At 56.7% G+C, this 15,370-nt stretch overlaps 2 protein-coding genes across 7 annotated transcripts in view; both read left to right on the forward strand.

Annotated features, from left to right (window-relative positions):
* Positions 1 to 6,336, forward strand: part of SPIRE2 (spire type actin nucleation factor 2) — a 46,148-nt gene extending 39,812 nt beyond the window's left edge. For all 5 annotated transcript variants that reach the window (XM_073308267.1, XM_073308270.1, XM_073308268.1 and 2 more), the window contains one exon: positions 2,023 to 6,336. In XM_073308267.1, coding sequence (XP_073164368.1) covers positions 2,023 to 2,236 — 214 coding nt within the window. In that variant the 3' untranslated portion in view covers positions 2,237 to 6,336. The remainder of the gene's footprint in view (positions 1 to 2,022) is intronic.
* Positions 6,337 to 9,329: 2,993 nt separating this feature from the next.
* The window catches only part of TCF25 (TCF25 ribosome quality control complex subunit), a 28,477-nt gene continuing 22,436 nt past the window's right edge, over positions 9,330 to 15,370 (forward strand). Inside the window, exons 1-2 of one of the 2 annotated variants that reach the window (XM_073308281.1) lie at positions 9,330 to 9,503; positions 11,193 to 11,369. In XM_073308281.1, the coding sequence (XP_073164382.1) occupies positions 9,345 to 9,503; positions 11,193 to 11,369 (336 nt within the window). In that variant the 5' untranslated portion in view covers positions 9,330 to 9,344. Of the gene's footprint in view, positions 9,504 to 10,463; positions 10,927 to 11,192; positions 11,370 to 15,370 lie in introns of those variants that run through there. The other variant, XM_073308282.1, reaches the window with a different exon arrangement.

The following is a 15,370-nucleotide window of genomic DNA, read 5'->3' on the forward strand; positions in this document are numbered from 1 at the left end:
CGCCGACTCTCACCTCCTAGTGTGCCCTTCCACCCTAGCTTGGCTGCTGCCTGCCCTGGGCTCACCAGGTGCTGTTCCCTCTGGTCTCTCAAGAGCTGAGCTCCCTCCTCACCCCCTGCAGTGTCACTCACTGCATCTCCAAACCACCTGTCCATGATCTCCAACCTATCAAGGCCCACAACTGTTCAGGTTCCTCCCCCACAATGCAGACATGCTGTGGTCTCCTCCCTTGTCAAACCCACCCATCCCCTCCAGGCTCAGTGATCCTGCTGGCTACAGCCATTGCCTTGAATCTCTCCTCCAACTCCTTCCTGGAGGACCCTCCAGTCCAGCTGCAGCTTCTCCACTCCACCAAACCCGCTCCCACCGACATCTCCAGCCACCAACTCCTGGTTAAGTCCAAGGGCTGTGTTCCACCCCTCCTCAGCCTCTAGGATGCTTTACGCTCCTGTGTGCCGTGATGTGCTCCCTGAGCTTTCATGGCTCCGGGCCCTCCTGGTTCTCATCCTACCTCTCTGGCCGTTCCTGTGGGGTCTGATTTGATGGATCCATCTCCAACTTCCCTTGCATGTTACTCCTGGGGAAATTCTGCACCACTGCACATGTGCAGAATTTATATTCCCCGCAAATTTCTAAGCTTCCCCGCAGAAAAATGACTTTGCAACGGGGAAGCAAAGGGAAACCACAAGAGCGGTCATGCGACCCTCCCCAGCAGTATGTTTTGGGTGCCCAGGGCAGCCAGCAGAGAGGTAAATCACAGTGGCGTAGGAAGCGGGACTGGGGAAGACCCTGCTTCCTACCCTGCGCTGGGCTCAGCTGTTAGTCCTGGCTGGGCTGGGGAGGACGGGACTACTTCTTCCCCTGTACAGCATCCAGGGCTGGTTCAGACCCACCCCCAGATTTCTTCCCCAGCTACAGGAAGCTCTGCAAACTCTTTCTTCCCTCCCCTGCTTCCTGCACCCATCGCTCCTCAGCTGCAGGGGGAGGAATCCCTGTACAGGGAGCTGCTCCCCCATCTGCCCAACCCACGTGCATCCACACTCCCTCATGCCCAGACCCTTCTGCTGATCCTCACTCCCACCCCCCTTCACTCAGAATCCCCCCGATATGCCCCACTCCCCCTGCACCTGGACCACCACGCAGAGCCACCTACACCCCCACCCCACCGAAACCCAGTCAGCTGTACCTTGATCTCAACCACACTGAGCCCCACTCCCCCAGCATCTGGACCCCACCCCCCGAGTCCCCTTCACCCAGACCCCTCCTGCTGAGCCCCAGCCACCTTCACCTGGACCCCCCTGCAGAGTCAAATTACCTTTGCACCCAGAACCCCTCAACAAGCCCCTGTGCATCCAGATCCCCCTTGCACCTGGATCCCCCACTGTGCTGCCCGCACCCAGATTGCCCCACACAGAACCCTCTCAACCCACAACTGGATCCCCCCACACTGAGCCCCTCCACAGTTGGATCCTGCCTTGCTGAGCCTGCCTGACCACATCTGGTGCACCTAGCACAGAGGGGCAGGGCCCTGGGGTGTTTCTGAGGCAGGCCCGGTGCTTGTGCTGTGTCAGGGGTGGGTGCAGCCTCACCACTGAGTCCGTGTCTGGGGTGGGGGGACCTGCACAGTAATCTCCCACCTCTGTGCAGCCAGTGGCCTGTGCTCCCCACTGCCATGTTGGAGCCTCCACATTTATTTGACAAATAACATTTGCAGAATTTTCCAGAGTTTTAAAATCTTGTGCAGAATTTTTAATTTTTCGGTGCAGAATTTTTATTTTTTTGGCGCAGAATGCCCTCAGGAGTAGCCTGTGCCCCACAGAGTTCTGTCCTCCTCTCCTGCCCCTTTCTCTCTCTCTGTCTGGTCTCTGTCAAGCTTCTGAAACTACTGAGGCTACGTCACTAGTATTGGAGAATGCAAATCAGAGGCTTGACAGTTCCCTGGGCTGGGGTGCTCTGAGTCCTTGCACAGAGCGGAGAGGTATTTCCAAGTGGACGGCTGCTTCTCATGATTGTGTCTTGCAGCTCCCTGCACTGGCGGAGGGTGGAAGAGGAGTTCCCCCACATCTACACCCATGGCTCCATCTTGAAGGACATCTGCAGTGACTGCACCAGCTTCGTGACCGATGTCATCAGCTCGAGCCGGAAGAGCATGGACATCCTGAATACCACACCGCGCAAGGGGAGGAAGACGCAATCCCTCTACATCCAGCCCACGCACATTGCCAAACACCAGTGAAGGACTCCACTGCCGCCCTGCTGGGCCTGGCCCTGGCAGCTTCACAGGCGCCAGGAGACAGGCTCACAACAACTCCGCAGTTTTAGCACCTTTGCAGAAATTGGCTCTCCAATGAGCATACCTCCCATTGAGCTCGGACTTCCTGGGCATCACCTGCCACTCTCACCGACATTCGTGCTCAAGAACCGAACCAAGATGGCTTCCAGATGACCCTGCTGCCTAAAAATTGCCAGCCATCCTTCCCTGGCGTGCCACAAACACCGCTGCCTGCCCCCAGCCTGACTGCTCGTGCCCCTCTTAGACCTCCATTGAGATACCCTGCTAGTGGGGATGTGTGTATGTACATATATAATATATATACAGCTCTATATTTATAGACATTAGTGACCAGCAAGATGGCACATCAGCCAGCGGGACTCACCAGGCTGCGGGTAGTGTCTGACGCCATGTGTTGCACAGCAGGGACCCCACTAGCTCGGTGTCTCCCCATGGGAGGGCAGAAGGACCCAATCGCTTGCTCTGGCTGAGGATGGGCAGGATCCAGGACGTGACTTGGAGCCCAGCTTCTCTCAGATCTGTCGGAGCAGGACCCAGAGTGTTTCATTCCTTCCTTCCCACCTGCGGAGCTGGTACTGCCCAGTTCCTTGGGGTCCCGGAGCAGGCTGGGGCGATCTGTCTGGAAGGTGGGGACCCTAAACATGTCGGGGGAGGAACTGTTCAGACCCTTCTGTTTACATTGCTTCTGATTCGCCTGGAAGGAAAGGAGTCCTTGGGCTGAGGCTCCTGGGCCAGTGTGTGCTGTGGCTAGCATAAGGCAACGTGCTGGTTCTGCCACGTGGCCAAACCCCTGCCATTGGGATCAGGGACACAGGCTGTAGACCCCCTCCTCTGCCCACCCAGCCCGGCACCTTTCCCCTCCAGCTCGTCCCTTGGTGTCAAGGGCTGCCTGGGCTGGGAGGCCCCCAGGGCTCAATTCCCACCAAACACATCTGGCAGAGCTGGGCTGGCTAGAAGCCCTGGCTGGGTCTTAGGCCCTATGTTTGAGTCCAGGGCATAGTACTTGTGATGGCCTGAGCACCTGTCCTGGGCAGCCAGAGGGGGTGTTGAGCCTTTGAGGTTCAGTGAGGGTGGCACATGGCCCTGCCCCAAGGAGGAGACTGGGGCCCTCTGCTCCCCGTGGGGAGACCCCCTGCGCATTACTGAGAGCAGAGGCTTTGCACGGCTCCTTTCTAGCTCAGTCATTGAGCCGGGATCATGGGGATCTCCAGTGTCTGCCTGTCCCCACTGCTCCCTTCCCTTCGCTGCCCTTCTCCCTGCAACCTCGCTCTGGCTGCCTGTCAGGGCCCCTGTCCCTGGGGTAAGAAGGAGTCCGGTGGCACCTGGAAGACTAACAGATTTATTGGGGCATAAGCTGAAGAAGTGGTGCTTTACCCACAAAAGCTTATGCCCAAATAAATCTGTTAGTCTTCCAGGTGCCACCGGACTCCTTGTTGTTTTTGTGGGTACAGACTAACACGGCTCCCCCCGACACTTGTCCCTGGGGTGCTGCCCACCTGCTGTGCCACTGGCCGTGAAGCCGGCGCTGGCCGTATTTAGTCAGACACTCGGCTGTGAGTATATATTTCTCTCTGTGCCGCAAGGCTGCGCGTGGCATCGGGGCCTTTCCCCAAGGGGCTCGCTCCGGGAAGGGCTGGGCTGTTTGTCCTGTTCCCAGTGCGGGTGGCTGCGCCGTGCCGGTGAGTGACCCCGTGCAGCAGCAGGGGAGAGCAGCTGCAGGCAGCCAGGGCAAGGCTGGCCGCGTGGTCATGCAGAGCCCACAGGGCTGCTGCTTGCTTCGAATGAAGCCGGCCATGCCCCTGCTGCCTGTGAAGCATCCCCGGCCCCCACCAGCGCTCTGCAGTTACCGGTAATAATAGGGAGCAGGGCTCTGCAGCAGCCCAGGGAGCCAGGCCAGCGCCGTCCCCAAGCACAGGGGCGAAGACAGAACAGACGCACAGAGAAGGGAGGTGTCTTGCCCAGGCCACCCCGAGCACAGTCCAGTACCAACAGCCCGAGCGTAACGGAGCTAGCATGCTCTGCCGCTGCTCCTTGTTACAGGTGCTGGCGTGAGCTGGGGGCGGTAAGCTAGCCAGGCCGCACTGCACTGTCCCTAAAGACTGGCTCCAGCCCCTCTGGGGGTGCGTTAGCCAGAAGCCTAGCATGCTAAATCTCACATGCCCCCGCCCCCTGGATCATCTCTGGGGGAGTAGCCAGCTGGCAGGGCTGTCGTGGTAGCCAATGTGGTGCCCGACAGTCCCTGGGTCTCACCATTGGCCCTTTCTCCATCCCGGGAAGAGCCCGGCTGGCCGCCGCTCTCTGAGTAAGGAGCCCAGCGATGAGGAGCAAAGGTTCCTGCCCAGCCTGCTTCACTGGAGGTAGAGGAGATTGCCGAAGACTCTGCCAGCCCCACTCCTCTGGCTCCAGGCATCTCCTGGCCTTTCCAAGGCTGATTTTGGTTACGTGGTCTGGGCCCTGAACCAGACTAGTCACAGAACAAAAGGGAAGCCCTTGAGAAAGGCCTGACCAGTCACAGGTCCATGCTCTCTCCCATCTTAGTGCACCCAGATGTGGCTCAACATCCCCCCGGCCAAGAAGCAAGTGCCTGGAGCCCCGAGGAGTCCAGCTGGCCTTCTCTAAGCTTCATCGTTTGCTGCTTCACCACCGAGGCCTGCACTGAGGAGGCCTGGCTGGGTCACCAGCCACGGCTGCTGTTTAAATGTGCTCACAGAATGTATTTGTCTAGAGCATCCTTTGTACAAAGTCGCCTGGCTTATGGAGGTCTGAGGGACACCATGCCCTCCTCCCTGCTCAGGGCAAAGAGAGGCATGGGGACCTGGGGCAAACAAAATCATGCTCCTGTAGCAGGGGGGTTCCTCAGAGAGCGGGTGTCCAGTGTACTGGGCGCACCGTCTCCCCACAGACTGTGCCTGCCCAGATGCTGTGGTCCAGGTAAAGCACCCAAGCCGTGTAACTAAAGGGACTATTCCACAATGTGCCACTAGCCCTTTGTGTACCGCCCCTTGGGTGTGTGTTGTGTCCTGTGACACAGGGTAATACAAACTACACATGCCCAACGTGCCCAAACAAGTCCAAGGGCAGGACCTGATTTTCAGTAGCTCAGAAACCCCGGGCCCAGGCCACCAGTGCCTACTTTGCACTTTCACAGTCTGACTACATGGACAGATTGGGTTTCGTGCCTGCAGGTGGCCAGTTAGACATTCAGGCCTTGTCCACACTAGAAAAGGTTTGCTGGTTATACTGGCAAACCCTTCTGGTGGGGATGCAGCTGAAATGAGTGCTTTGGTGGTATAGTTTATACCAGTTCCCCAAACCAAATAGCTGTGCTGGCCAAAAGCCCCCTTTTGCTGGTATGACGGTCTCTACAGTGGGGCATTAGCCAGCCTAGCGATGTTAGGTGGGAGAGTGAGTTTTCACACTCCTAACCAACATAGCTGCCGCAAAACTTTGCAACGTAGATCAGGCTTCAGACAGGCAACTGGCTCGTGCTCATAAATCAAGTAAATAATTCTGCATGCAGCATGAAGTGACTGAGCTTTGGCAAACCAGGCCTGGATGGGAACTGGCAGCATTTGGGGGAAGGTGCATCTTCCCTGGGAAACTGCATAACGTGTGAAGGGGAAGCAAGGGGGAATGCTTCTGCAGACTCCACGACCTAGCAGCCCCTCTCCACGCTGAAGATGCCATCCTGGCAAAAACCCGTGGTCCTCCGCTGCCCATGGGTGCTGGTTTGTGAGGTTAGCCTGCATTGGTGCCGCCCCGCTCGCTTCTCCCTGGTTTGACTCGACCACCTTTTGCTAACACATAAGAACGACAATGCACAAACGCATCCTCCTGCGCGTGTCAGGGTTGACAGGTGCGCGTGAATGGGGGTGACCCTGCCCGCATGTCCTGCCCATGGCTGAGCCATCGGCCAATGTTTTGTACACAGCCCATCCTGTACAGAAGAAATGTATATTGTAAATAACGTGCACCTGGACTGGCATGGTTGCTCTTGTACATACGGTTGCTCCCATACTAATAAATCCCTATTTTGAGCTGCAGTGGCTGTTTCGTAATGCTTTGTCAGCACATACTAATTCCTGTGCTGGGCAAGTGGGAAAGCTGGTGGGGTAGCTATGGGTGGATGGAAGCCGACCCAGACGGCGCTGTAGCTTACTCCTGGGGGAATTTTGTGCCACTGCGTGTGCGCAGAATTAATATCCTCCGCAGATTTCTTTGCTTTCCTGCAGAAAAATGACTTTCTGACAGGGAAGCTGCAAGAGCAGTCATGCACCACTCCTGGCAGAGCAGGTACATTGTTTCAGGCACCCGGAGCAGCCGGCGGAGAGGTAAATCACCATGGGGCTGGGGACACCCCAGCCAGTGGCTTCTACCCTGAGCCGGGATCAGCTGCTAATGCCGACTGGGCTGGAGGCAGGAGAGGACAGGACTTCCTCTTCCCCTGCAAGGAGTGTCTGGAGCTGTGTCAGATCCAACCCCAGAAACCTCCCGCAGCTGCAGAAAGCTCAGCATCCTCCCCTGCTTCCTGCCCCCATCGCTCCTCAACTGTGGGGGAAGGGGTCACTGTATGGGAAACTGCTCCCCCATCCATCCAACTCCTGTGCAGCCGGACCTCCCATACTGAGACACTGCTGCCAAGCCTCACCGGGTACATTCAGAACCTCCATACCCGAACCCCACCTCACTGAACCTCAACCCCTGCATCTGGACCACTCCTGCACCCAGATCCCCTGCCTCCGGACTCCCACCCCTGCACCCAGACCACCCCCAACTAAGCTCCCTACACTCAAACCCCCACACTGATGCCCCACCCCCTGCACCACCCTGAGCCCCCCACACCCAGACCCCTCCACTGAGCCCCAACCACCTTCACCTGGAAGCCCTGCAGAGTCCCATTGGTCCTTCACCTAGAACCCACCCCCAACAAGCCTCTGTGCATCCAGATCCCCCTACACCTAGACCCCCCACTTAGCTGCCTTCACTCAGATTGTCCCACACAAAACCCTCTCTCCCCACACCTGGATCCCCCCACACTGAGCCCCTCCACACTTAGACCCTGCCTGGTTGAGCTGCCTGCCCCAGAGTGTTTCTGGGGCAAGCCCAGGCCTTGTGCTGCGTCAGGGTCAGGTGCCAGCTCACGGCTAAGTCTGTGTCCTGGGAGTGGGGAGGCCGCAGGGTGATCTTCCACCTTCAGCAAATCAGTGGCCTGTGCTCCCCCTGCCGTGCTGGAGCCTCTACATTTATTTATTGACAAATAAAACTTGCAGAATTTTAAAATATTGAGCGCAGAATTTGAATTTTTTTGGCACAGAATGTCCTGAGGAGGAGTAGCTGCACCAAGCCCCAGAGAGCTACTGAAATTGGTGGGAGAGGAAATTGTGAGGAAAGGAGCCTGCACTAGGTGTCCAGGGCAGCAAGGTTGCTGGGCCAGCCCGCGCTCAGCTTGTATTGAGAAGAGGAAGGTGAGCACTTTTCCCCAGGAACTTTTTCAGCACCTTGTCCCTAAATTCTTATTCAAGTTTCATATGTATTCAAGTGTTCATGTTGGAGTGCCAGCCAGAGGCCACAGTCAGGGTTGGGGCCCCATTGTGCTGGCTCTACACAGACACATGCAGAGACACAGCCCTGCCCCATAGAACTCACCGTCTAAGAAAGGTCTCAGTCCAAATTCAGCCATAAGAGAGCGGCACTTGTTTACGCTACGGCTGAGTTTGGCACCTTGTGCGGGAGCCTTCGGCTTGCAGAGTGAGTGCCCTGCAGTGGTTACTGGTGCAGTCAGCCCCGTGGGTCCTGGACCCCAGCAAGGGGCTTTTCCAGACCTCCTGGATTGCTTTGTTCCTGCTGCGGATGGCTGTCTCCTGTCGAGATGGTGAGCTCAAAGGTGGGGACAGGCTTTCCATACCAGGGCTGGCTGGTGCCCCGGACCTGGCACTGTTGTTTGTGTGTGTATATGAATTTCAGCGCTGGAGAAAGGCACCTGGGTGACAGCCCAGCAGCAGGAAGGCCTCCTTCTTCAGAGCAGGAGCAGCGGGTGCAGTATCAGTGTGAGCCTCCATTTGCCAGTGTCTCTCACCCCTAGCATGTCTCATTAACATATGTGTAAACAGACAGACATGGCTCTGGGATGCACGATCACCCAGTGCCCCAGCTGATGTCAGTGGCGGGGAGGGGCATGGGAATGATGCAATAAGAGAAGAGCACATTATTACCATAATCATGTCTTTATGGTAGTGCCTAAGGCCCACTGTGCTAGAGGTGCTGTACCTGGAAACAATAGTCCCTGCCCAGAACCACTTACTTGAACAGAGACGCGGGGAGGTTCTGGCTGCACGGCTTCCGCAGCAGTCACCTCCTGCCCTGAAACGCCCTGGGTTGCTTTACTTATCAGCACGAACCAGACAAGTGGCTGTTTCTCTCCTTCACTCCTGGAGGTGCCGGGAGTCATGGTGGATTTAAATTCCTTCTGGCAGACGGGCACTTAGCCAGCATGGCATGAAGTGCATGAAGCTACCTCGGGCAGACCAGGCCTGGCAGCACACAGCACACGATGCCAAGGTTGTGCCCAGTCCTTGTCTCTCTTTCCTTACACAACACCTGGGTTGGCAGAGGGGCAGCAGCAGCAGTGCCCTGTGGCGCCTCTTCCTGCCCCACACGCTGCAGCCCCCTCCCCACAGGGCAGAGCTGGGTCCAGGGGCAGATGGGGAACTCCTAGGCAGCCTGTGTCTCTGGCCAGGGAGGGGCCCGTTGCGGCCGGCCCCAGAGCTCAGCAGGGGCGAGGGAGCGCCTGTTGTGATGCGAATGGGGAGCCGCAGGGGCGCACGTCTCCCGGAGAGCCGCTCCGCCCGCGGCTACCTCTAGGGAGCGCGTGGGACGCGGCTCGCTCCCGCCGCAATTTATCTCACGCCGCTCAAGCCTGAGGGCGGAGCGTGAAACAGGGGGCGGAACGGAGAGCAGCGCATGCGCGCAGGGCCTCTGTTCCGTTCGGCCGCGGAGCCGCGCTCGTCGCCTGTCGCGCAGGCGCAGCGGAGGGGGGGCCGAGGCCGGCTCCATGTCGCGGCGGGCCCTGCGGAGGCTGCGCGGGGAGCAGCGGGGCCAGGAGCCCCTGGAGCCGGGGGGGCTGCGGCTGGGCCCCGAGGGGGCGGGGGAGGAGCCGAGCCGCGGCAGGAGGGGGCCGGAGCGGGGCGGGGTCAGCAACCTGTACGAGCTGGTGAGGGGCCGGGCCGGGCCGGTGGAAGTGCCGCGGGGGGGCGGTGGAAGGACCGGGGGGGGTGGAAGGACTGAGGGGGGGTGGAAGTGTCGGGGGCGGGAGCGGTGGAAGGACCAGGGGGGGGTGGAAGTGTCAGGGGGCGGGAGCGGTGGAAGGACCAGGGGGGGGTGGAAGTGACGGGGGGCGGTGGGGGTGGAAGTGTCGGGGGCGGGAGCGGTGGAAGTACCGGGGGGGGGGGTGGAAGTACCGGGGGCGGGGGCGGTGGAAGGACCGGGGGGGGGTGGAAGTGTCGGGGGGCGGGAGCGGTGGAAGGACCGGGGGTGGGGGTGGAAGTGTCGGGGGCGGGAGCGGTGGAAGTACCGGGGGGGGTGGAAGTACCGGGGGCGGGGGCGGTGGAAGTACCGGGGGGGGTGGAAGTACCGGGGGCGGGGGCGGTGGAAGGACCAGGGGGGGGTGGAAGTGTCGGGGGCGGGAGCGGTGGAAGGACTGAGGGGGGGTGGAAGTGTCGGGGGCGGGAGCGGTGGAAGTACCGGGGGGGGGTGTGGAAGTACCGGGGGGAGGTGGAAGTACCGGGGGCGGGGGCGGTGGAAGGACCGGGGGGGGGGGGGTGGAAGTGTCGGGGGTGGGGGTGGAAGTGTCGGGGGCGGGAGCGGTGGAAGGACTGAGGGGGGGTGGAAGTACCCGGGGGGGGGTGGAAGGACCGGGGGCGGGGGCGGTGGAAGGACCGGGGGGGGGTGGAAGTGTCGGGGGCGGGAGCAGTGGAAGGACCGGGGGGGTGTGTGTGGAAGGACCGGGGGGGTGTGTGTGGAAGAGGCGGGGGCGGGAGCGGTGGAAGGACCGGGGGTGGGGGTGGAAGTGCCAGGGGTGAGAGCGGTGGAAGGACCGAGGGGGGGTGGAAGTGCTGTGGGGGGTCCTAGCAGTGCCCCCTGCCCCAGCGGGCTGTAATGCGGAGCTGCCCCGCGGTGAGGGGAGGGGGCGTAATGGAGGCCGGGCTCTCCAGCCCCTGCTCCATGGCTATCCCCAGCTCTCGGCTGCCCCAGCGGGGCTCCTCGGCCCTTTGCTGGCAGGGGATGGGCCGGGTGGCCGGATCCCCCCCATCCCTCTGGCAGTGAGCGAGTCAGGGGTCCGGGCTGTGAGAGCTTCTGCTGCGGGCCCTGCCGGCCCCTGGCTCGCCCATGTTCACTCGGGACAAGTGAGCGGTGCCCCCGTTCCAGGTACCAGCCTGGACGTGCAGCTGGGTGCCCACTATCTCCTCCCCACCCCGGTGGGCATACAGCCATCAAGGCTGAGCCCTGCTTCTCTCCTCTCATTTGTATTGTGGTATCGCCTGGGAGCCCCAGTTCTGGTCCAGGCCTCCATGGCTCCTAGATGAGACAAGAGAGAACAGATGGATGGGCAGACAGGGAGCAAAGAGACAGCCTTGGTGAGCATGACAGGCTCTGATCTCTGGACACCAGCAGCCAAACTCCTGTCAAGTTTCTTGTAGGCTTCTACCAAATGGCCAAATTTAGCTTCTGCTCCTGTCACGTTGGCAGGGTTTTTCTCTTTCTGTAGATGTGAGTAAAATACAGATCTGTGCTCCTGGTGTGCAGCTTTGTGCTGGTGGGAACCAAGGCAATGCAGACTCAGCCAAGTATCCATCCCTCTGTTGTCCCCAGATTCCTGAACCTTGTACCCCTGTCTGCACAGATAACCAATGAAGAATTGGAGGATGATCCAGGATCCAAAGAGGAGAGGGCAGAGTCCAGACTGAACGAGCAAGATGGCACAGGGAACAATGAAGAAGCTGAAACTGGAGAGCCGGAGAGCGATGGGCAGAGAGCTGGAGAAGAGACTCAACAGGACCAGACAGTGACCAAACTGCAGGTACCTGGGAATGTTCAATATCCACACCCGCTAGGGATTGGTCATAATTATGAAGAGAGTTCTTTACTCCCTCTTCATACTGGCATCGGTAGCTCCTTGCCTTACTGGGTTAGTGCATCAGTCTGTGACCTCTGGGGACCAGAATTCAAATAAGTGAAATTGACTGGTTTCAACTGAGATGCCATTTGTCCACCTCCCCAAAGCACTGCATACCTTGGCCTGACTGACAGTGTGAGGCCTAGGGTTGGAACAGCAGGGCATAGCTGTGTTGGGTTCTCGTCCATCCTCCCCGTGGAAGGAAAAGGCAAGTGGTGTTCTCGTCCATCCTCTCGCAAGTGGTGTTCTCGTCCATCCTCCCCGTGGAAGGAAAAGGCCTGGGTAGGGACCGTCGAATCGTGGAAGTCAACGAATGGCTACGCAGGTGGTGTCGGAGAGAAGGCTTTGGATTCTTTGACCATGGGATGGTGTTACATGAAGGAGGAGTGCTAGGCAGAGACGGGCTCCACCTTACGAAGAGAGGGAAGAGCATCTTTGCGAGCAGGCTGGCTAACCTAGTGAGGAGGGCTTTAAACTAAGTTCACCGGGGGAAGGAGACCAAAGCCCTGAGGTAAGTGGGAAAGCGGGATACCGGGAGGAAGCACAGGCAGGAATGTCTGTGAGGGGAGGACTCCTGCCTCATACTGAGAATGAGGGGCGATCAGCAGGTTATCTCAAGTGCTTATATACGAATGCACAAAGCCTTGGAAACAAGCAGGGAGAACTGGAGGTCCTGGTGATGTCAAGGAATTATGACGTGATTGGAATAACAGAGACTTGATGGGATAACTCACATGACTGGAGTACTGTCATGGATGGTTATAAACTGTTCAGGAAGGACAGGCAGGGCAGAAAAGGTGGGGGAGTAGCACTGTATGTAAAGGAGCAGTATGACTGCTCAGAGCTCCGGTACGAAACTGCAGAAAAACCTGAGTGTCTCTGGATTAAGTTTAGAAGTGTGAGCAACAAGAGTGATGTAGTGGTGTGAGTCTGCTATAGACCACCGGACCAGGGGGATGAGGTGGATGAGGCTTTCTTCCGGCAGCTCACGGAAGCTACTAGATCGCATGCCCTGGTTCTCATGGGTGACTTTAATTTTCCTGATATCTGCTGGGAGAGCAATATAGCGGTGCATAGACAATCCAGGAAGTTTTTGGAAAGCGTAGGGGACAATTTCCTGGTGCAAGTGCTAGAGGAGCCAACAAGGGGGGAGCTTTTCTTGACCTGCTGCTCACAAACCGGAAAGAATTAGTAGGGGAAGCAAAAGTGGATGGGAATCTGGGAGGCAGTGACCATGAGTTGGTCGAGTTCAGGATCCTGACACAGGGAAGAAAGGTAAGCAGCAGGATACGGACCCTGGACTTCAGGAAAGCAGACTTCAACTCCCTCAGGGAACGGATGGGTAGGATCCCCTGGGGGACTAACATGAAGGGGAAAGGAGTCCAGGAGAGCTGGCTGTATTTCAAGGAATCCCTGTTGAGGTTACAGGGACAAACCATCCCGATGTGTCGAAAGAATAGTAAATATGGCAGGCGACCAGCTTGGCTTAACGGTGAAATCCTAGAGGATCTTAAACATAAAAAAGAAGCTTACAAGAAGTGGAAGCTTGGACATATGACCAGGGAAAAGTATAAAAATATTGCTCGGGCATGTAGGAATGAAATCAGGAGGGCCAAATCGCACCTGGAGCTGTAGCTAGCAAGAGATGTCAAGAGTAACAAGAAGGGTTTCTTCAGGTATGTTGGCAACAAGAAGAAAGCCAAGGAAAGTGTGGGCCCCTTAATGAATGAGGGAGGCAACCTAGTGACAGAGGATGTGGAAAAAGCTAATGTACTCAATGCTTTTTTTGCCTCTGTCTTCACTAACAAGGTCAGCTCCCAGACTGCTGCGCTGGGCATCACAACATGGGGAATAGATGGCCAGCCCTCTGTGGAGAAAGAGGTGGTTAGGGACTATTTAGAAAAGCTGGACGTGCACAAGTCCATGGGGCCGGACGAGTTGCATCCGAGAGTGCTAAAGGAACTGGCGGCTGTGATTGCAGAGCCATTGGCCATTATCTTTGAAAACTCGTGGTGAACGGGGGAAGTCCCGGATGACTGGAAAAAGGCTAATGTAGTGCCAATCTTTAAAAAAGGGAAGAAGGAGGATCCTGGGAACTACAGGCCAGTCAGCCTCACTTCAGTCCCCGGAAAAATCATGGAGCAGGTCCTCAAAGAATCAATCCTGAAGCACTTACACGAGAGGAAAGTGATCAGGAACAGTCAGCATGGATTCACCAAGGGAAGATCATGCCTGACTAATCTAATCGCCTTCTATGATGAGATTACTGGTTCTGTGGATGAAGGGAAAGCAGTGGATGTATTGTATCTTGACTTTAGCAAAGCTTTTGACACGGTCTCCCACAGTATTCTTGTCAGCAAGTTAAAGAAGTACGGGCTGGATGAATGTACTATAAGGTGGGTAGAAAGTTGGCTAGATTGTCGGGCTCAATGGGTAGTGATCAATGGCTCCACGTCTAGTTGGCAGCCGGTGTCAAGTGGAGTGCCCCAGGGGTCGGTCCTGGGGCCGGTTTTGTTCAATATCTTCATAAGTGATCTGGAGGATGGTGTGGATTGCACTTTCAGCAAATTTGCGGATGATACTAAACTGGGAGGAGTGGTAGATATGCTGGAGGGCAGGGATAGGATACAGAGGGACCTAGACAAATTGGAGGATTGGGCCAAAAGAAATCTGATGAGGTTCAATAAGGATAAGTGCAGGGTCCTGCACTTAGGACGGAAGAACCCAATGCACAGCTACAGACTAGGGACCGAATGGCTAGGCAGCAGTTCTGCGGAAAAGGACCTAGGGGTGACGGTGGACGAGAAGCTGGATATGAGTCAGCAGTGTGCCCTTGTTGCCAAGAAGGCCAATGGCATTTTGGGATGTATAAGTAGGGGCATAGCCAGCAGATCGAGGGACGTGATCGTCCCCCTCTATTCGACATTGGTGAGGCCTCATCTGGAGCACTGTGTCTAGTTTTGGGCCCCACACTACAAGAAGGATGTGGATAAATTGGAAAGAGTCCAGCGAAGGGCAACAAAAATGATTAAGGGACTGGAACACATGACTTATGAGGAGAGGCTGAGGGAACTGGGATTGTTTAGTCTGCAGAAGAGAAGAATGAGGGGGGATTTGATAGCTGCTTTCAACTACCTGAGAGGTGGTTCCAGAGAGGATGGTTCTAGACTGTTCTCAGTGGTGGAAGAGGACAGGACAAGGACTAATGGTCTCAAGTTGCAGTGGGGGAGGTTTAGGTTGGATATTAGGAAAAACTTTTTCACGGAGGGTGGTGAAACACTGCAATGCATTGCCTATGGAGGTGGTGGAATCTCCTTCCTTAGAAGTTTTTAAGGTCAGGCTTGACAAAGCCCTGGCTGGGATGATTTAATTGGGGATTGGTCCTGCTTTTGAGCAGGGGGTTGGACTAGATGACCTCCTGAGGTCCCTTCCAACCCTGATATTCTATGCTTCTATGGGAGTGAGGTGCCCGGGTAGAGCAGTCTGTTGGGAGGGTAGTGGAATACCTGGATCAGGACATGGTGATTAGCTGTGAAGAGAAAGTTACTGTAGCAGTTATCTGAGGTAAGTGGCTTGTGCCATTCTTACTAGTCCTATATTTTCATGAGGACTAAATTCATGCAAAATGTATGGAAGGGGAAAAAATCACTGGTAGCTTGAAATAGAAATTATTGTCCTTTTTCCCCTCCATTGGACACTTGAATTAATTGCTGGGTTGCTTACAAGGACAGGTCTGTTGTCTTAACAAAGTACACTGATGCATTTGCTTTGAAGATGCACATATGCAGAATTACATGAAGATTTCAAACAGGTACAAGGGAATGCAGGTTAAATACTGGGTTTTGTGGGGCTTGACAGTAGTGCTTTGTTGGGGTTTTTTGGTTTTGGTCTTAGATTAAGAAAAG

The sequence above is a fragment of the Lepidochelys kempii genome, chromosome 12 (genome assembly GCF_965140265.1).
Source record: "Lepidochelys kempii isolate rLepKem1 chromosome 12, rLepKem1.hap2, whole genome shotgun sequence".
In the NCBI taxonomy this organism is placed as follows: domain Eukaryota; kingdom Metazoa; phylum Chordata; order Testudines; family Cheloniidae; genus Lepidochelys; species Lepidochelys kempii.